Source organism: Heptranchias perlo, chromosome 7 (assembly GCF_035084215.1).
Source record: "Heptranchias perlo isolate sHepPer1 chromosome 7, sHepPer1.hap1, whole genome shotgun sequence".
Lineage (NCBI taxonomy): Eukaryota > Metazoa > Chordata > Chondrichthyes > Hexanchiformes > Hexanchidae > Heptranchias > Heptranchias perlo.
The window spans coordinates 74681543-74702740 of record NC_090331.1 but is presented as its reverse complement, the minus strand read 5'-3'; the positions used below and the strand labels follow the sequence as shown (position 1 = coordinate 74702740).

General features: G+C 45.6%; 1 protein-coding gene across 1 annotated transcript in view; it reads right to left on the bottom strand.

Moving 5' to 3' along the window:
- LOC137324045 (uncharacterized) overlaps window positions 1-21198 on the bottom strand; it is a 238230-nt gene that overhangs the window by 16395 nt on the left and 200637 nt on the right. The window contains exon 32 of the mRNA XM_067988215.1: window positions 4809-5402. Coding sequence (XP_067844316.1) covers window positions 4809-5402 — 594 coding nt within the window. The remainder of the gene's footprint in view (window positions 1-4808; window positions 5403-21198) is intronic.

Below are 21198 nucleotides of genomic sequence, written 5' to 3'. Positions count from 1 at the left end.
GGGTGGGTTGGGAGCGGGGGTGCATTCAAAATTGCAACTATTTCAGACCCGCCCCCAACCCACCTCCAACCAGTCTACTTCCGGTTTTCACTGGGGTGTGACGAGGGCCGTGCGACCAACCCACCCCCAGGAGGCGGGTAGGTGATTAAAACCTTCCAAGGAGGCCACAGGCCCCCGTTTTTGCAGTTTTTGATTTCAACTCTTGGGGGCTGGGATTCCTGGGCCTTCTCCTTCACGCCACATGAAAGGAGGCGAGAAGGCCCGAAACTAACAGGTAAGTGCCTTTCTGGCACAGCTTGAGCCCGGAGGAGCAGGAGTGCTTCCCCCGGGGGCAACAAGCCTACCTGGAGCAACAGCCCCCCACAACGATCGTGGACACCCCCAAATCCCCCACCCCCCACCCCCCCTCCCCCCCCCCGATCACCCACCCTCCCGTCACTTCAATCACGGACCCTACCCCCACTCCCCCCCCCCCGATCTCCGACCCCAACAATCTCCAATCACCCCCCAACGATCGTGAACCCCATGATGACACCCATGCCCACTGGTGCCCCTGTGCCCACCGGTGCCCCTGTGCCCACCCATGCCCCCATGCCTGACCGTGCACCCTCCCATCCATACAATCAAAGACTTAACTGAAGACTTACCTTTTCGCGTCCTCTCCTTGGTTGCTCTCCCCTCTGACTGAGACCAGCCTGTCAATCAGGCCGGTCAGTCGGACGGCAAACCGACAAAAAAAATAAAAGACGTCCTTATGTCAAAATCGTAAGGATGTCCGGGAAACCCGTACTTCCGGGATTCCCATCCGCAATTTGACCCCGCCCCCCCCTTCCCAGCTCGGGGTCAAAATCAAGCCCCTTATTTCTACCTTTTTATGTTATTACATCCAAATCTAAATGGCAGTTGTTACACGTTCTCAGTATGCTAGTTTGTCATCAACGCAAGTGAAATAGTTGCAAGGGCTCAGTGATTGTTAGGGTTATGGGTAAGAACATATAAATAGTAAAAAGGTAGTCAAAGGAAGGGTAGGACTGATTAGGGACAAAAAAGGAGATCTTCTTGTGGAGGCAGGAGGCATGGCTGAGGCACTAAATGAATACTTCACATCCCTCTTCACTCGAAGAGGATGCTGCCAATCTCGCAGTAAAGGAGGAGGTAGTAGCGATATTGAATAAGATAAAAATAGATAAGGAGGAGGTACTTAAACGATTAGCAGTATTCAAAGTAGAAAAGTCACCCGGTCCAGATGGGATGCATCCTAGGTCACTGAGGGAAATAAGAATGGAAATTGCTGAGGCTCTGGCCACAATCTTCCAATCCTCCTTAGATCTCCTGATGGTGCCGGAGGACTGGAGGATTGCAAATGTTACATCCCTGTTCAAAAAAGGGGAGAGGGGTAAGTCCAGCAATTAAAGACCAGTCAGTCTAGCGTCAGTGGTGGGGAAACGGCTAGAGGCAATAATCTGGGACAAAATTAATTGGCACTTGGAAAAGTATGGGCTAATAAATGAAAGCCAGCATGGATTTGTTAAAGGAAAATTGTGTTTGACTAACTTGATTGAGTTCTTTGATGTAACAGAGCGGGTTGATGAGGGTATTGCGGTTGATGTGTGTATGGACTTTCAAAAGGCATTTGATAAAGTACCACATAATAGATATGTTAGCTAAATTAAAGCCCATGGGAGTAAAGGGACAGTGGCAGCGTGGATATAAAATTGGCTAAAACGATTGTTTTTCAGACTGGAGGGAAGTATACAGTGGTGTTCCCCAGGGGTCAGTATTAGGACCACTGCTCTTTTTGATATATATTAATAACCTGGACTTGGGTATAGAGGTCACCCAGGACTTGGGTTTTGTCTTCACAAAAGAGGGGGACAATGCAGAGATTGTAGTTGAGGAGGAGTGTGAAATTTTGGATGGGATAAACTTAGTGAGAGAGGAAGTATTAAGGGGTTTAGTATCTTTAAAAGTAGATAAATCGCCAGGCCCAGATGAAATGTAAAACAGATTGTTAAGAGAAGCAAGGGAGGAAATAGCGGAGGTTCTGACCATCATTTTCCAATGCTCCCCGACTATAGGCGTGGTGCTGGAGGATTGGAGGACTGCTAATGTTGTACTGTTGTTTAAAAAGGGAGAAAGGGATAGACCAAGTAATTACAGGTCAGTCAGCCTAACCATGGTGATGGGCAAACTATTGGAAACAATTCTGACAGACAGTATAAATAGTCATTTAGAAAGGCACAGATTAATCAAGGACAGTCCGCATGGATTTGTTATGGGAAGGTCGTGTCTGACTAACTTGACTGAATTTTTTGAGGAGGTAATAAGGAGGGTCGATGAGGGTAGTGCGTTTGATGTAGTTTACGTGGATTTTAGCAAGGCTTTTCACAAGGTCCCACATGGCAGACTGGTCAAAAAAGTAAAAGCCCATGGGATCCAAGGAAAAGCGGCTAGCTATCTATCAATGATTTGGACTTAAATGAAGGAGGCATGATTAAGAAGTTTGTAGATGATACAAAAATTGGTCGTGTGGTTGATAGTGAGGAGGAAAGCTGTAGACTGCAGGAAGATATCAATGGACTGGTCAGGTTGGCAGAAAAGTGTCAAATGGAATTCAATCCGGAGAAGTGTGAGGTAATGCAATTGGAGAGGGCAAACAAGGCAAGGGAGTACACAATAAATGGGAGGATACTGAGAGGTGTAGACGAATAGAGGGACCTTGGAGTGCATATCCACAGATCCCTAAAGGTAGCAGGACAGGTAAATAAAGTGGTTAAGAAGGCCTCTGAGATACTTTCCTTTATTAGCCGAGGCATAGAATCTAAGAGCAGGGAGGTTATGCTAGAAGTGTATAAAACATTAGTTAGGCCGCAGCTTGAGTACTGCGTACAGTTCTGGTCACCACTTTACGGGAAAGATGTGATTGCACTCGAGAGGGTATAGAGGAGATTTACGAGGATGTTGCCAGGACTGGAAAATTTTAGTTATAAGGAAAGATTGGATAGACTGGGGTTGTTTTCTTTGGAACAAAGGAAGCTGAGGGGAGATTTAATTGAGGTACATAAAATTATGAGGGGCCTAGATGGTGTGGATAGGAAGGACCTATTTCCCTTAGCAGAGAAGTCAATAACCAGGAGGCATAGATTTAAAGTAATTGGTAGAAGGATTAGAGGGAAGCTGAGGAGAAATGTTTTCACCCAGAGGGTGGTGGGAGTCTGGAGCTCACTGCCTGAAAGGGTGGAGAGGCAGAAACCCTCATCACATTTATAAAGTACTTGGATATGCACTTAAAGTGCCATAACCTTCGAGGCTACGGACCAAGGGCAGGAAAGTGGGATTAGGCATGATAGCTCTTTTTCAGCCGGCACAGACACAATGGGCCAAACGGCTTCCTTCTGTGCCGCAAATTTCTATGATTCTATAGAGGGTATAATTTCAAAGTTTGCAGATGACATGAAACTTGGAAATGTAATAAACAATGTGGAGGATAGTAACAGACTTCAGGAGAATGTGGGTAGACACATGGCTGATGAAATTTAATGCAGAGAAGTGTGAAGTGATACATTTTGGTAGGAAGAATGAGGAGAGGCAATATAAACTAAATGGTACAATTTTTTAAAGGGGGTGCAGAAACTGAGAGAGCTGGGGGTGCACATACATAAATCTTTGAAGGTGGCAGGACAAGTTGAGAAGGCTGTTAAAGCATATAGTTCCTAAGCTTTATTAATAGAGGCATAGAATACAAAAGCAAGGAAGTTATGCTAAACCTTTATAAAACACTAATTAGGCCTCAGCTGGAGTGTTGTGTTCAATTCTGGGCACCACATTTTAGGAAGGATGTCAAGGCCTCAGAGAGGGTGCAGAAGAGATTTACTAGAATGGTACCAGGGATGAGGGACTTCAGTTATGTGGAGAGATTGGAGAAGCTGGGATAGTTCTCCTTAGAATAGAAAAAGCTAAGAGGAGATTTGATAGACGTGTTCAAGATCATGAACGGTTTTGATAGAGTAAATAAGGAGAAACTGTTTCTGGTGGCAGAAGGATCGGTAACCAGAGGACACATATTTAAGGTGATCGGCAAAAGAGCCAGAGGCGACATGAGGAAACAATTTCACACAGCAAGATGTAATGATCTGGAATGCACTTCCTGAAAGGTGATGGCAGCTTTGCAATAGTAACTTTCAAAAGCGAATTAGATAAATAATTGAAGGGAACATAGGAACAGGAGTAGGCCATGCAGCCCCTCGTGCCTGCTCCGCCATTTGATAAGATCATGGCTGATCTGTGATCTAACTCCACATACCTGCCTTTGGTCCATATCCCTTAATACCTGTGGTTGCCAAAAAGCTATCTATCTCAGATTTAAATTTAGCAATTGAGCTAGTATCAATTGCCGTTTGCGGAAGAGAGTTCCAAACTTCTACCACCCTTTGTGTGTAGAAATGTTTTCTAATCTCGCTCCTGAAAGGTCTGGCTATGGGGAAAGAGCAGAGGAATGGGACTAATTGGATAGCTCTGTCAAACAGCTGGCACAATGGGCTGAATGGCCTCCTTCTGTGCTGTACCTACTATGAACTACCAATTTGTACTGTACGCCCTTGCATTAACATTCTGACATTGGGTGGGATTTTGAACTGCATGCATAGAACTCAGTCAAAAAATTCATTAGGTAGAACATATTTAGAGATTGCGCATCCTCAGTCTTGATTACCTCTCCTCCCCACCTCCCAGCACACTTTCCTTCAGTTGGTTTTCTCTTACATGAATTCAGTAAACCAAAACAATCACAGTTTATCAAAGATTTTTACCTTCAGTGGGAATAATTGGTTCTTCAATCACAAACACTGCTCTAACTTTCGATAGCAGCTCTTGTTGAATAGTTTGTAATTCCCGGAAGTCACTCAGTTTCAAAACAGAATCAGGATCAGATACGATCTGTTGTAGCTCCGACGTGTCTGCACTCTTGGCTCCGATAGCAATGGGCACTATACCAGCCCGTTTCACTGCATCTGCTGCCTGTCCAACATCATCTCTGGATTTCCCAGCAATGATGAGCACCAGGATTTGTGAAGCTCCAGCATCTCTTCTGCTCCCTGCAGATGGACTGAAGACAGTCTGTGTGACAAAGTCCAGTGCAGCACCGGTGTTGAGGGGTCTTCCTGTTTTCAGCCTGAGCTTTTTTATTGCATTCAAAACCTCATTTTTCGTTGAATAAGTATCGAGGCCAAATTCAACTCTTGGGTCAGAACTGTATTGTACCACAGCAACTTGATCTTTGTCAGGTCCAATATCGAGTTCCTCAATTACTTTAGTAAGAAACTCACGGACAAGAGGGAATGACCTCCCCATTGTAGGAGAGCCATCGATTAGGAAGACGATATCTCTCTTCCTTTCTGTAGAAACTAAACATAAATGTACAAAATCAAAACATTGAAATATTTCATGGAAAAATAAATCTCTATTTTGAGCAAATACAAGTAGGATCATTGTAACCATATGCAGGGAAACTTTGAAATTGCCATTTGTCATTATTCATTGCTGTCTATCTCTGGTTTGTACTCTGCTCCCATTAAAAGAGCAATTAACATTCCCTGTACAGATCTATTCAATGTGAGTTCAACAAATTGATGCAATGCATTTCAAGGGAATTTTTTAACAGGTAGAAGTCTTTCTGTCTTTTCCTTGGTGAATTTTGTGTTCATTGAGGTGCGGAATTTAGACCCTGGGAAATGGAACACTTCCTCACTTTGGGCACTTAGGCCCGGATTTCCTTCTGGCGGTTTAGGGGCAGGTTTTCCGGTCACCCATGTGATCCCACCAGGAACCTGCAGCTTGTTCCTGGAGGGAGCTTCATTTCTTTTCTTAGGTACAACACAGAAGGAGGCCATTCGGCCCATCATGCCTGTGCTGGCTCTTCAAAAAAGCTATCCAATTAATCCCATTCCCCTGCTCTTTCCCCATAACCCTGCCAATTTTTTCCCTTCAAGTATTTATCTAATTTCCTTTTCAAAGTTACTATTGCATCTGAATCCACCACCCTTTCAGGCAGTGCTTTCCAGATCATTATAACTCGCTGTGTAAAAATATTTCCTCTTGTCACCTCTGGCTCTTTTGCTGATCATGTGCCTTAAATCTGTGTCCTCTGGTTACCAACCCTTCTGCCACTGGAAACAGTTTCTCCATATTTACTCTTATCAAAACTGCCCTTGATTTTGAACACCTCTATCAAATCTCCCCTTAACCTTTTCTGTTCTATGGTAGTCATGATGTGGAGATGCCGGTGATGGACTGGGGTTGACAATTGTAAACAATTTTACAACACCAAGTTATAGTCCAGCAATTTTATTTTAAATTCACAAGCTTTCGGAGGCTACCTCCTTCCTCAGGTGAACGATGTGGAAATGAAATCCTCGAAATGAAGTCGCATTTATAATTCACAGAACAATGCTTGGTGATAACAGACAGTTTTTTCAACTGCCCGTTGCCAAGGCAATCAGTGTGCAGACAGACAGGTGTTACCTGCCAGGTCTCAGAATATACAAATCACCAAAAAAAAACAACAAACAAAAAAAAAACAGAGATAGAGAGGTAGAAACATAGAAAAGACAGCAACTGACCCGTTATATTAAAAACAGATAACATTTGTTCGCTGGTGGGGTAACGTGTAGCGTGACATGAACCCAAGATCCCGGTTGAGGCCGTCCTCATGGGTGCGGAACTTGGCTATCAATTTCTGCTCGACGATTTTGCGTTGTCGTGTGTCTCGAAGGCCGCCTTGGAGTACGCTTACCCGAAGGTCGGTGGCTGAATGTCCTTGACTGCTGAAGTGTTCCCCGACTGGGAGGGAACCCTCCTGTTTGGCGATTGTTGCGCGGTGTCCGTTCATCCGTTGTCGCAGTGTCTGCATGGTCTCGCCAATGTACCATGCTCTAGGGCATCCTTTCCTGCAACGTATGAGGTAGACAACGTTGGCCGAGTCACAGGAGTATGAACCATGCACCTGGTGGGTGGTGTCCTCTCGTGTGATGGTGGTATCTGTGTCGATGATCTGGCATGTCTTGCAGAGGTTACCGCGGCAGGGTTGTGTGGTGTCGTGGACGCTGTTCTCTTGAAAGCTAGGTAATTTGCTGCGAACGATGGTCTGTTTGAGGTTGGGTGGCTGTTTAAAGGCGAGTAGTGGAGGTGTGGGGATGGCCATAGCGAGGTGTTCGTCGTCATTGATGACATGTTGAAGGCTGCGGAGAACATGGCGTAGTTTCTCCGCTCCGGGGAAGTACTGGACCACGAAGGATACTCTGTTGGTTGCGTCCCGTGTTTGTCTCCTGAGGAGGTCTATGCGATTTTTTGCTGTGGCCCGTCGGAACTGTCGATCGATGAGTCGAGCGTCATATCCCGTTCTTACTAGGGCGTCTTTCAGCGTCTGTAGGTGTCCATATACACCAGATACATCGACGACATTTTCTTTCTATGGACCCACGGCGAAGAATCACTGAAGAGACTACACGATAACATCAACAAGTTCCATCCCACCATCAAGCTCACCATGGACTACTCCTCAGAATCAGTTTCTTTCTTGGACACACGAATCTCCATCAAAGACGGGCACCTCAGCACCTCACTCTACCGCAAGCCCACGGACAACCTCACGATGCTCCACGCCTTTAAACAGCCACCCAACCTCAAACAGACCATCGTTCGCAGCAAATTACCTAGCTTTCAAGAGAACAGCGTCCACGACACCACACAACCCTGCCGCGGTAACCTCTGCAAGACATGCCAGATCATCGACACAGATACCACCATCACACGAGAGGACACCACCCACCAGGTGCATGGTTCATACTCCTGTGACTCGGCCAACGTTGTCTACCTCATACGTTGCAGGAAAGGATGCCCTAGAGCATGGTACATTGGCGAGACCATGCAGACACTGCGACAACGGATGAACGGACACCGCGCAACAATCGCCAAACAGGAGGGTTCCCTCCCAGTCGGGGAACACTTCAGCAGTCAAGGACATTCAGCCACCGACCTTCGGGTAAGCGTACTCCAAGGCGGCCTTCGAGACACACGACAACGCAAAATCGTCGAGCAGAAATTGATAGCCAAGTTCCGCACCCATGAGGACGGCCTCAACCGGGATCTTGGGTTCATGTCACGCTACACGTTACCCCACCAGCGAACAAATGTTATCTGTTTTTAATATAACGGGTCAGTTGCTGTCTTTTCTATGTTTCTACCTCTCTATCTCTTTTTTTTGTTTGTTGTTTTTTTTTGGTGATTTGTATATTCTAAGACCTGGCAGGTAACACCTGTCTGTCTGCACACTGATTGCCTTGGCAACGGGCAGTTGAAAAAACTGTCTGTTATCACCAAGCATTGTTCTGTGAATTATAAATGCGACTTCATTTCGAGGATTTCATTTCCACATCGTTCACCTGAGGAAGGAGGTAGCCTCCGAAAGCTTGTGAATTTAAAATAAAATTGCTGGACTATAACTTGGTGTTGTAAAATTGTTTACAATTTTCTGTTCTAAGGAGAGCAACCCCAGCTTCTCCAATCTCTCCACATAACTGAAGACCCTCATCCCTGGTACCATCCTAGTAAATCTCTTCTGCACCCTCTTGAAGGCCTTGACATCCTTCCTAAAGTGTGGTGCCCAGAATTGAACACAACTGAGGCCTAACCAGTGTTTTATAAAGGTTTAGCATAACTTCCTTGCTTTTGTACTCTCTGCCTCTATTAGTAAAGCCCAGGATCCCATTTGCTTTTTTAACAGCCTTCTCAACTTGTCCTGCCACTTTCAGAGATTTGTGTACATGCACCCCCGGTTCTCTCTGTTTCTGCAGCCCCTTTAAAATTATATTGCCTCTCCTCATTCTTCCTACCAAGATATATCACTTCACACTTCTCTGCATTAAACTTCATCAGCTATGTTTCTGCTCATTTCACCAGGCTGTCTGTGTCCTCATGAAGTCTGTTACTATCCTCCACATTGTTTACTACATTTCCGAGTTTCGTGTCATCTGCAAATTTTGAAATTATCCCCTGTTAAAGTCCAGGTTAATAGAAATCAAAAAGAGCAGTGGTCCTCACACTGACCCCTGGGGACACCACTGTATACTTCCCTCCAGTCTGAAAAACAACCATTCACCACTACTCTCTGCTTTCTGTCCACTAGCCAATTTTGTATCCAAGCTGCCACTGTCCCTTTAATCCCATAGGCTTTAATTTTGCTAACAAGTCTATTATGTGGTACTTTATTAAATGCCTTTTGAAAGTCCATACACATATCAACCACACTACCCTCATCAACCGTTAGCATTACATCATCGAAGAACTCAATCAAGTCGGTCAAACACAATTTTCCTTTAACAAATCAGTGCTGACTTTCATTTATTAGCCCAGACTTTTCCAAGTGCCAATTAATTTTGTCCTGGATTATTGTCTCTATACCTTTCCCCACCACTGAAACTAGACTGTCTGGCCTGTAATTGCCAGGTTTATCCCCCTCCCATTTTTTTGAACAGGGATGTAACATTTGCAATCCTCCAGTCCTCCAGATCATCCCCATATCTGAGGAGGATTGGAAGATTTCATATGCAGTTTGGGTTTACAAACTGCATATTCATGCTCTTGGTTCACTGCTGAGGGAGGTTAATGTGGTTTTTAGTGTTTAAAAGCCTGCAGCAGATTAAAAGTGCAGAAGGACAAGGAAGGATCAGCTTTTTAGCATGCCTGATTAATAGCCTCTTAAGAGTGTGATACAGGCAGTATGGTGAGAGGTGGCACTGTCAGGGCCACCTCAATGATCCCATGAATGGCAAAAGAATGCTGGAAATTGTTTATTGACCTCAAGTTTGGCCAAGGTAAATCAGATGATGTGTACCCCAGCTCGACTATAGAAATTGCTGAAAGCATGACTCACCTATATTTCTGACCATGCCCTCATAGTGTAACCTAATAGATGGATGAATATTCACAATGGACATCATACCCCCCACACAAAGTCCTTTATCCCATGACTTCATTATGCTTTATCCCATGCCTTGAGACCAACATGCCCTAAGACCAAGAGTGACAAATAAAGAGCTTGATGCATAGCTTGCACCTGAGAACATTCTCACTATGGAATGATAGACTCAACATTTAATTTCAATCAGATATCTGCAATCAGTTTGCTTTACTCATTTGTATTCTGCTTGTGCGCAGCCTTTTATTTTGCAATCAGCAGCAAAGTGCCATAGAGGGGAGGAGTGGCAACCATCAGGCCCTCAAGCACCCATGAAGAAGAACATAGGAACAGGAGTAGGCAATTGAGTGCCTTGAGCCATTCGAGTCGAGTCGAGTCAAGACATCCCTACAAGGGGGAAAGGAAGGACATCCAAAGCTAAAGCTCCCTGGATGACTAAAGATATAGAGATTAAAATGAAATAGAAAAAGGAGGCTTATGACGAATGTAAGGTTCATAATACAGTAAAGAACCAGGCTAAATACAGGAAGCACAAAGGAGATCTAAAAAGGGAATAAGAGGGGCAAAGAGAGAGTATGAGAATGGATTAGCAGCTAACATAAAAGGGAACCCAAAAGTCTTTTATAATCACAAATAGTGAAAGGATAGTCAAAGGAAGGGTAGGACCGATTAGGGATAAAAAAATGAGATCTTCTTGTGGAGGCAGAGAGCATAGCTGAGACATTAAATGAACACTTTGCATCCATCTTCACGAGAGAAGAGGATGCTGCCATTGTAGCAGTAAAGAAGGAGTAGTAGTGATATTGGATAGAATAAAAATAGATAAAGAGGAGGTACTTAAAAGATTGGCAGTACTCAAAGTAGAAAAGTCACCTGGTCCGGATGGGATGCATCCTAGGTTACTGAGGGGAAGTAAGGGTGGAAATTGCGGAGGCTCTGGCCACAATCTTCCAGTCCTCCTTAGATATGGGGATGGTGCTGGAGGACTGAAGGATTGCAAATGTTACATTCCTTTTCAAAAAAGGCAATTGCAGGCCAGTCAGCCTAACGGCAGTGGTGGGAGAACACTTACAGACAATAATCCAGGTCAAAATAAATTGGCACTTGGAAAAGTATGGGCTAATAAATAAAAGTCTGCACTGATTTGTTAAAGGAAGATTGTGTTTGACTAACTTGATTGAGTTCTTTGATGAAGTAACGGAGAGGGTTGATGAGAGTCGTGTGGTTGATGCATATATGGACTTTCAAAAGGCATTTAATAAAGTACCACATAATTAGACCTGTTAGCAAAATTAAAGCCCACGGGATTAAAGGGACAGTGGCAGCGTGGATACAAAATTGGCTAGTGGACAGAAAGCAGAGAGTTGTGATGAACAGTTGTTTTTCAGACTGGAGTTACGTATACAGTGGTGTCCCCAGCGGTCAGTATTAGGACCACTGCTCTTTTTGATACATATTAATGACCTGGCCTTGGATATAAAGGGAAAAATTTCAACGTTTGCAGATGACATGAAACTCGGAAATGTAGTAAACAATGTGGAGGGTAGTAACAGACTTCAGAAGGACATAGACAGATTGATGAAATCGGCAGACACATGGCAGATGAAATTTAATGCAGAGAAGTGTGAAGTGATACATTTTGGTAGGAAGAAAAGGAGAGGCAATATAAACTAAATGGTACAATTTTAAAGGGGGTGCAAGAACAAAGAGACCTGGGAGTGCACATACACAAATCTTTGAAGGTGGCAAGACAGGTTGAGAAGGCTGTTTAAAAAAAGCATTATTAATAGAGGCATGGAGTACAAAAGCAAGGAAGTTATGCTAAACCTTTATAAAACACTGTTTAGGCCTTAGCTGGAGTATTGAGTTCAATTCTGGGCACCACACTTTAGGAAGGATGTCAAAGTCATACAGAGGGTGCAGGAGAGATTCACTAGAATGATGCCAGGGATGAGGGACTTGAGTTATGTGGATAGACTGGTGAGGCTGGGATTGTTCTTCTTGGAACAAAGAAGGTTAAGAGGAGATTTGATAGAGGTGTTCAAAATCATAAACTGTTTTGACAGAGTAAACAAGGAGAAACTGTTTCCAGTGGCAGAAGGGTCAGTAACCTGAGGACACAGATTTAAGGTGATCAGCAAAAGAGCCAGATGCGACATGAGGAAACATTTTTTGGCGCAGCGAGTTGCAATGATCTGGAATGCACGGCCTGCAAGAGTCGTGGAAGCAGATTCAATAGTAACTTTCAAAAGGAAATTTGGTAAATACTGGAGGGAAAAAAATTACAGGGCTATGGGGACAGAGCAGGGGAATGGGACTAATTGGATAGATCTTTCAAAGAGCCGGCACAGGCACGATGGGCTGAATGGCCTCCTCCTGTGCTGCACCTACTATGATAATATGAATTAAATCATGGCTGATCTGTATCCCCCTTTGATCCATGTCCCTTGATACCCTTGCCTCATGAAAATCTATCGAGTTCCATCTTGAAAATTTCAATTGTCCCAGCCTTTTGGGGAAGAGAGTTCGAAATTTCCACTACTCTTTGTGTGAAAAAGTGCTTCCTGATTTCACTCCTAAATATACTAGATCTAATTTTAAGATTATGTCAAAGCAAAAGTGAAATACTGCATATGCTGGAAAGCTGAAGTAAAAACAGAAAATGCTGGAAACACTCAGCAAGTCAGGCAGCATCTGTGAAGAGAGAAACAGAGTTAATTTGCAAGATTTTATCGTGGCGGTGGATTGGGAGGGGTGTGAGAAATCAATGGGTGCGTGGGAAACCCGGCAAAAAAAACCTCTTACCTACCTCCACGTGATCGCGACTTAATTGAAGGCCCTTAATGTGTCTTCCGGGTTTGCTGTCTGAAAGCTGCGCAGCGGGCAGACTGCGCACCCAAATGATGTACTGACAGCTGGAGTATTTAAAGGGTCATTGCAAGCATAGCTTTTGTAGGAGAAAGAAGAAATTTCAAAACATGGAGCAGCAGCAGAAGAAAAAGCCAGCATCCCGGTTCAGTGACTCCGCACTTGAGTTACTATTGGCCGGGGTGAGGAGGAGGAAGGAGACACTGTACCCGACTGATGGGTGGAAGCGTCCTGCCTCTGCCACCAAGAAGGCCTGGCTCAAGGTGGCAGAGGAGGTGACCAGCTGTGGCACCATCTCCGGCAGTTGGGTCCAATGTAGGAAGAGCTTCAATGATCTGACCAGGTCAGCAAAAGCGAATACAGTTACTGATTCACCTGCTTTCCAAGGTGCACATCACCAACCCCCCCACCCCGCCCCGTCACACTCTGCCCTGCGAAGCCTATTCTGTCACATCACTCCTCACACCCACTTAAGGCTCACTGTCAACTTACCTTCACTTTCTGTGCACTTCCTCACCTCCCCATTTGTGAACCCACCACTCCCACTCACCCCAATCCTGATTCAGTGTGATAAATGTGTCGTGCAGTCCGCCTCTGACGCATCTCTTTTTCATTGTCAGCTTCGCCCAAGGCAATTCATCCATTGGCCGACCACTTCACCCTCACTCACTCACACGTCTGTACTTTCTCCCCTTGTGGGAGAAGAGAGCTCAGAATGCACGGGAGAGGGCGAGGACTGGAGGGGGGCCACCACAAATAGTGGTCCTCAAGATGCGGAGGAGCAGGCGTTTGAAATCAGCAAGACGGTGGATGCCTGTCCCCCGGGGATGCTGAGACTGGCACCCCACAAACGTCTGGTGACAGAACTTTAACATCTCTCACACACAACATGAATTGATGTTATTAATGATTGACATGTTGAACACCTCCGTATGCTCATCTCAACATTACATCTGTAATCATGCTTTATATTGCCTTCTGTTCTCTTCCAGGCCCTTCAAGGACAGAAGTGGTGGAAGAGGGCGATTCCTCAGAGGAGCTCCCGGCCTCTGAGGGCGCAGCATCACATCTTAGTGAGCCATCCACCAACGCAGATACTGACAGCTCGGTGGGTCCTATTAGTCAGTTAGTTGGGTTGTCACCTGGTGAGTCATCACACACAACTGAGCACGAGCAGGGGCAGCTGTGGAGAGTCTGCATCGGTGGGCGCTCTCCTCTCCAGGCTCTGCTCAGCTGGACACAGATGCTGAACCCTGGGAGCCGTGCTTGAAAAGCAGAATGATCGAGGGACAGCAGCACCTTTGCGAGGTACTGGAAAACGTGCCACGCACACTGTCCACAATAGTGGAGAGGATGGAGGAACGCACCTCCAGCATTAGTGGAATTGGGACACAGGTAAGTGTGGGAATGTCTGTGATGGAGAGAATGGCAGCCTCCAATGAGCTTCAAGCATGGCTCACAAATGAGTCCATTCAGGCCCTGACGACAACCGTGTGAACTCAGGGTGGACTACATTCTGCCGCCTTAAACAGGCTGACCGATACATTAGCACTGGCCTGATCATGCTTCACACATCAAACTGTTGTCTAGCGGAGTGGAAGGAGTGATGTGAGCCTGGCCCAGGGGAGGGATGATAACGAAAGGTGACATGGAAGTGGGGGCACCACTCAAGCACTGCCATGTCTCACCTGTTGCCCCCCTCTCAACCAGTACCCGCAATGCTGCCTCCTCTCCAGGTGGCTGAGTTTGACCCTGCAGAGGTGCAGGTGGAGCAGCCTTTGGAGGGGCCCTCACGGGCTCTAAAACCCAGAGGGTGTAGGCCGAAAGCATCTAAGCAGTCAGGGCATGAACGTGAGCAACCTGCCAATACCTCTGCTGCAGCCATAGGGGAAGTAGTAGGAAGAGAAAAGCTAAGATTTTGTAATCACTAAGGGTATGCACAAGGGTGTCCGACAGAATGTCATGTTTTTCATTTATATTTGTTTTTTGTTGAATGCACATTAAATGTTTTAATTCTCACCACCGCTGCCAAGTATTGCCCATTCTTGAGTCCCTTTGGTGAAAGCACCCTTTCATGTGCTTCATCATGAACAGCGAGCCTTGATGCCACCCAGTGGGTGCATGTGTGGTTGTAGGAACGTTTTGTGCAAGGGGGGGAAAGTGGGGGGGTTGCTGGTGTTGGCTGATGGTTGTTCCAGGTGGTCTGAGACTTGACTATCTTCACTTTGCAGATCTCCTTATGAGAATCTGAGTGACTCCCTGGCATCATGAGCAGCCAGGTGAGCCGTTGCTCTGCCGATGGGTTGCCCATCGTTCTCGTCCTACTCCTCAACTTTGATTGCAGGTGTGGATGCTTCATGAGGGCATGGGGCCTCATGCACCGGTAACCATCTCTGCTAAGTGACGTTGTGCATGACACAACAGACGACTATAATTCTACTCTCTCTCGCTGGTGAGCATTGACTGGCACCTCCAGATTGATTTGATTCAGGCACTAAAACTGCATCTTAAGCATTTCAATGGCATGTTCTATTACAGACCGGGTGGTGATGTGACTGTTTTACCGATGCTGTGCCTCGCTGGTGGGGTTTCTCCCAGGTGTCATGGGCCACATTTGCAGGGGGTATCCCTTGTCTTCAAGGAGCCAACCCTTAAGTCTACTTTGTGCGTGGAAAAGGGCCAGGATGTTGGCCGGGATGCTGGAATGTTCAATTCATGGGGCACTGGCACCAGTACTGGTGAAAGTGGGAGCTGTTCCGACGGGACGGGCTTCACTTAAACTGGGCTGGGACCAGTGTCATGGCGAATGGTATAATTAGGGCTATAGATAGGGGGGCGGAAGGAGTCAGGTGAGGGGAAATTTAGAAATCTAATGAGAAAAGTTAAGACAATACAACAATATAGTGACTTGGGTAAATATAAGCAGAGTGTGACAGGAAGGGACAGAGAGTTTACCAATAATAGTGCAATAACAAGTAAGGTCAAAGCAGGAAAAAATGGTAAAAAGTCAAAATTAAAGGCTCTTTATCTGAATGCATGGAGCATTTGTAACAAGATAGATGAATTAATTGCACAAATAGAGATAAATGGGTTTGATCTAGTAGCCATTACAGAGACATGGTTGCAAAATGACCAAGGTTAGGAACAAAATATTCCACATATTCTGTATGACATTTAGAAAAGACAAGCAGAATGGAAAAGGAGGGGGTGTGGCCCTAATAATAAAGGATAATTTAAGGACAGTGGTGAGAAAGGATCATGGCTCGGGGGATCAGGAAGTAGAATCAGTATGGGTGGAAATAAGAAATAGCAAGGGGTAGAAAACATTGGTGGGCCCCTAATAGGAGCTGTCCCATTGGACAGAGTAATAATCGTGAAATAATAGGAGTTTGTAACAAAGGAAATGCAGCAATCATTGGGAATTTTAATCTTCATATAGACTGGGCAAATCAAATCAGCAAAGATAGTTTGGAAGATGAGTTCATAGAATGAATTCAAGATGGTTTCCTAGAGCAATACATCATGGAACCAACCAGGAAACAGGTTATTTTAGATCTTGTATTACGTAATAATATAGGGTTAATTAGTAATCGCACATTAAAACAACCTCTGGGGAAGAGTGATCATAATATGATAGAATGTTACATTGAGTTTGTAGGTAGGTGTTAAGCTTAAATAAAGCCAATTACACAGGCATGAGGGGTGAGTTGTCAAAGGCAGATTAAATTAAAAGGTTTGACAGTTGAAAACTAATGGTAAATATTTCAATATTCTCAACAGATATACATTCCATTGAGAAATAAAGATGCCACAGGAAAAGTGATCCACCCATGGCTAATTAAAGAAATTAAGGAGAGTATTAAATTGAAAGAAGAGGCCTATAATGTTGCCAAGAAGAGTAATAAGCCTAGGGATTGGGAGAGTTTTAGAAACCAACAAAGGTGAACCAAAAAAATGATAAAAAGGGAGAAAATAGAATATGAAAGTAAACGAGCAAGAAATATCAAAACTGATTGTAGGAGCTCCTATAAGTATGTAAAAAGGAAGAGAGTAGCAAAAGCAAACTAGAGGCTGAGACAGGAGAAATAATAACAGGGAATCAGGAAATGGCAGATGCATTAAACAAATATTTTGTATGTGTCTTCACAGTAGAAGCCACGAAAAGCATACCAAAAATAAAGGGGAAGCAAGGTGAGTGGAGAGTGAGGAACTTAAAACAATTGATATCACTAGAGAATAAGTACTGGACAAACTAATGGGACTAAAAGCCGACAAATCCCCTGGACCTGATGGCCTACATCCAAGGGTTCTGAAAGAGGTGGCTGCAGAGATAGTGGATGCATTGGTTATGATCTTCTAAAATTCTCCAGATTCTGGAACGGTCCCAGTGGATTGGAAGGTAGCAAATGTTACCCCGCTATTCAAGAAGGGAGGGAGAGAGAAAACAGGGAACTACAGGCCAGTGAGCCTGACATCGGTCATCGGGAAAATGCTAGAATCCATTATTAAGGAAGAGGTAATGGGACACTTCGAAAATTATAATATGATTAGGCAGAGTCAACATGGTTTTATGAAAGGGAAATCATATTTGACAAATCTATTAGAGTTCTTTGAGGATGTAACTAGTAGGGTAGATGAAGGAGAACCAGTGGATGTAGTATATTTGGATTTTCAAAAGGCATGCAATAAGCTGCCACATAAAAGATTGTTACACAAGGGCTCATGGGGTTGGGGGTAATATATTAGCATGGTTAGAGGATTTGTTAAAGGGCAGAAAACAGAGAGTAAGGATACATGGGTCATTCTCAGATTGGCAGGTTGTAACTAGTAGGGTGCGGCAAGGATCGGTGCTTGGGCCTCAGCTATTTACAATGTATATTAATGACTTAGATGAAGGGACCGAGTGTAATGTATCCAAGTTTGCTGACAATACAAAGCTAGGTGGGAAAGTAAGCTGTGAGGACGACACAGAGTCTGCAAAGGGATATCGACAGGTTAAGTGAGTGGGCAAGAAGGTGGCAGATGCAGTGTAATGTGGGGAAATGTGAGGTTATTCACTTTGATAGGAAGAATAAAAAAACAGAATATTTTTTAAATGGTAAGAAACTATTAAATGTTGGTGTTCAGAGAGACTTGGGTGTCCTCATACAAGAAACACAAAAAGTTTGTTTGCAAGTATAGCCAGCAATTAGGAAGGCAAATGACAGGTTGGACTTTTTTGCAAGAGTAAGGAAGTCTTACTACAATTGTACAGGGCATTGGTGAGACCTCACCTGGAGCAGTGTGTACAGTTTTGGTCTCCTTATCTAAGGAAGGATATACTTGCCTTAGAGGCGGTGCAACGAAGGTTCACTAGATTAATTCCTGGGATGAAAGGGTTGTCCGATGAAGAGAGGTTGAGTAGAATGAGCCTATACTTTCTGGAGTTTAGAAGAATGAGAGGTGATCTCATTGAAACATATAAGATAATGAGGGGGCTTGACAGGGTAGATGCTGAGAGATTGTTTCCCCTGGCTAGAGTGTCTAGAACTAGGGGGCATAACCGCAGGATAAGGGGTCGGACATTCACGACTGAGATGAGGAGGAATTTCTTCACGCAGAGGGTCGTGAATCTTTGGAATTCTCCACCCCAGAGGGCCGTGGATGCTGAGTCATTGAATATATGAGATGTATAGATTTGTGGACTCCAGGGGAATCGAGGGATATGGGGATCAGGTGGGAAAGTGGAGTTGAGATCGAGGATCAGCCATGATCTGATTGCATGGCGGAGCAGGCTCGAGGGGACATATGGCCTACTCCTGCTTCTATTTCTTATGTGCTTATGCCCGCAGAATGAAGGAATCATGGCAGCTGCCAGGGAATCTGGCACAAACCTGCAGAAACTTCTTCCGCTGGTCGCAAACCAGCTGCGCATTGATGGAGTGATACCATTTTCTGTTGATGAACAGTCCTGGCTCATATGGAGGCACTCGGATTGCTACTTGTGTGCAAACAATTGCACCCTGTACCCATGGGAAGTCAGCCAGAGAGTGGAAACCCACTGCCATCTCAGCCTGGCTGATGTTATCGATGGGGAAGTTCACATAGTGGGACGCCCTGCAAAACAATCCATCCGTGATCTGTCGTACACGCTTGTGAGCAGACGACTGAGACACCCCGGCAATGTCACCAGGAACTCCCTGGAAGGATCAGGAAGTGAAGAAATTGATGGCTGTGGTGACTTTAACTGCCACGGGCAATGCGTTGCCACCAGGCCCAGTCGGGAGCAGCTCTGCATGAAGGAGTGTGCAGATGTCTGCGATCACCTGGCAACTTACTCTGAGCCTTCGAAGGCACTACTCCTCAGAGAGGTCCAGGATGCTCAGCCTCTGTCTGTAGACCTTATCAAGCGAGTAGTACCTCCTGTGATGTCGGGCCCTCTGTTGTTCCCTTCTCTGCTCTTTTTTTCATTCGTTCATGGGATGTGGGCGTCGCTGGCGAGGCCAGCATTTATTGCCCATCCCTAATTGCCCTTGAGAAGGTGGTGGTGAGCTGCCTTGAACCGCTGCAGTCCGTGTGGTGAAGGTTCTCCCACAGTGCTGTTAGGAAGGGAGTTCCAAGATTTTGAACCAGCGACGATGAAGGAACGGCGATATATTTCCAAGTCGGGATGGTGTGTGACTTGGAGGGGAATGTGCAGGTGGTGTTGCTCCCATATACCTGCTGCTCTTGTCCTTCTAGAGGTCACGGGTTTGGGAGGTGCTGTCGAAGAAGCCTTGGCGAATTGCTGCAGTGCATCTTGTGGATGGTACACAGCAGCCACAGTGCACCGGTAGTGAAAGGAGTGAATGTTTAAGGTGGTGGATGGGGTGCCAATCAAGCGGGCTGCTTTGTCCTGGATGGTGTCAAGCTTCTTGAGTGTTGTTGGAGCTGCACTCATCCAGGCAAGTGGAGAGTATTCCATCACACTCCTGCCTTGTGCCTTGTAGATGGTGGAAAGGCTTTGGGAGTCAGGAGGTGAGTCACTCGCCGCAGAATACCCAGCCTCTGACCTGCTCTTGTAGCCACAGTATTTATATGGCTGGTCCAGTTAAGTTTCTGGTCAATGGTGACCCCCAGGATGTTGATGGTGGGGGATTTGGCGATGGTAATGCCGTTGAATGTCAAGGGGAGGTGGTTAGACTCTCTCTTGGAGATGATCATTGCTTGGCACTTGTCTGGCGCAAATGTTACTTGCCACTTATCAGCCCAAGCTTGGATGGTGTCCAGGTCTTGCTGCATGCAGGCTCGGACTGCTTCATTATTTGAGGACTTGCGAATGGAACTGAGCAATGTGCAATCATCAGCGAACATCCCCATTTCTGACCTGATGATGGAGGGAAGGTCATTGATGAAGTAGCTGAAGATGGTTGGGCCGAGGACACTGCCCTGAGGAACTCGTGCAGCAATTACCCTGGGGCTGAAATGATTGGCCTCCAACAACCACTACCATCTTCCTTTTGTGCTGGGTATGACTCCAGCCACTGCAGAGATTTCCCCCTGATTCCCATTGACTTCAATTTTATTAGGGCTCCTTGGTGCCACACTCGGTCAAATGCTGCCTTGATGTCAATGGCAGTCACTCTCACCTCACCTCTGGAATTCAGCTCTTTTGTCCATGTTTGGACCAAGGCTGTAATAAGTTCTGGAGCAGAGTGGTTCTGGCGGAACCCAAACTGAGCATTGGTGAGCAGGTTATTGGTGAGTAAGTGCCGCTTGATAGCACTGTCGACGACACCTTCCATCACTTTGCTGATGATCGAGAGTAGACTGATGGGGCGGTAATTGGCCGGATTGGATTTGTCCTGCTTTTTGTGGACAGGACATACCTGGGCAATTTTCCACATTGTTGGGTAGATGCCAGTGTTGTAGCTGTACTGGAACAGTTTGGCTGGAGGCACAGCTAGTTCTGGAGCACAAGTCTTCAGCACTACAGCCGGGATGTTGTCTGGGCCCATATCCTCTACTGTATCCAGTGCACTCAGCCGTTTCTTGATATCACGTGGAGCGAATCGAATTGGCTGAAGACTGGCTTCTGTGATGGTGGGGATATCGGGAGGAGGCCGAGATGGATCGTCCACTCGGCACTTCTGGCTGAAGATGGTTGCAAACGGTTTAGCCTTGTCTTTTGCACTCACGTGCTGGACTCCACAATCATTGAGGATGGGGATGTTTACAGAGCCTGCTCCTCCCTTTAGTTGTTTAATTGTCCACCACCATTCACGTCTGGATGTGGCAGGACTGCCGAGCTTTGATCTGATCTGTTGGTTGTGGAATCGCTTAGCTCTGTCTATAGCATGTTGCTTCCGCTGTTTAGCGGAAGCAACATGCTTCCTGAG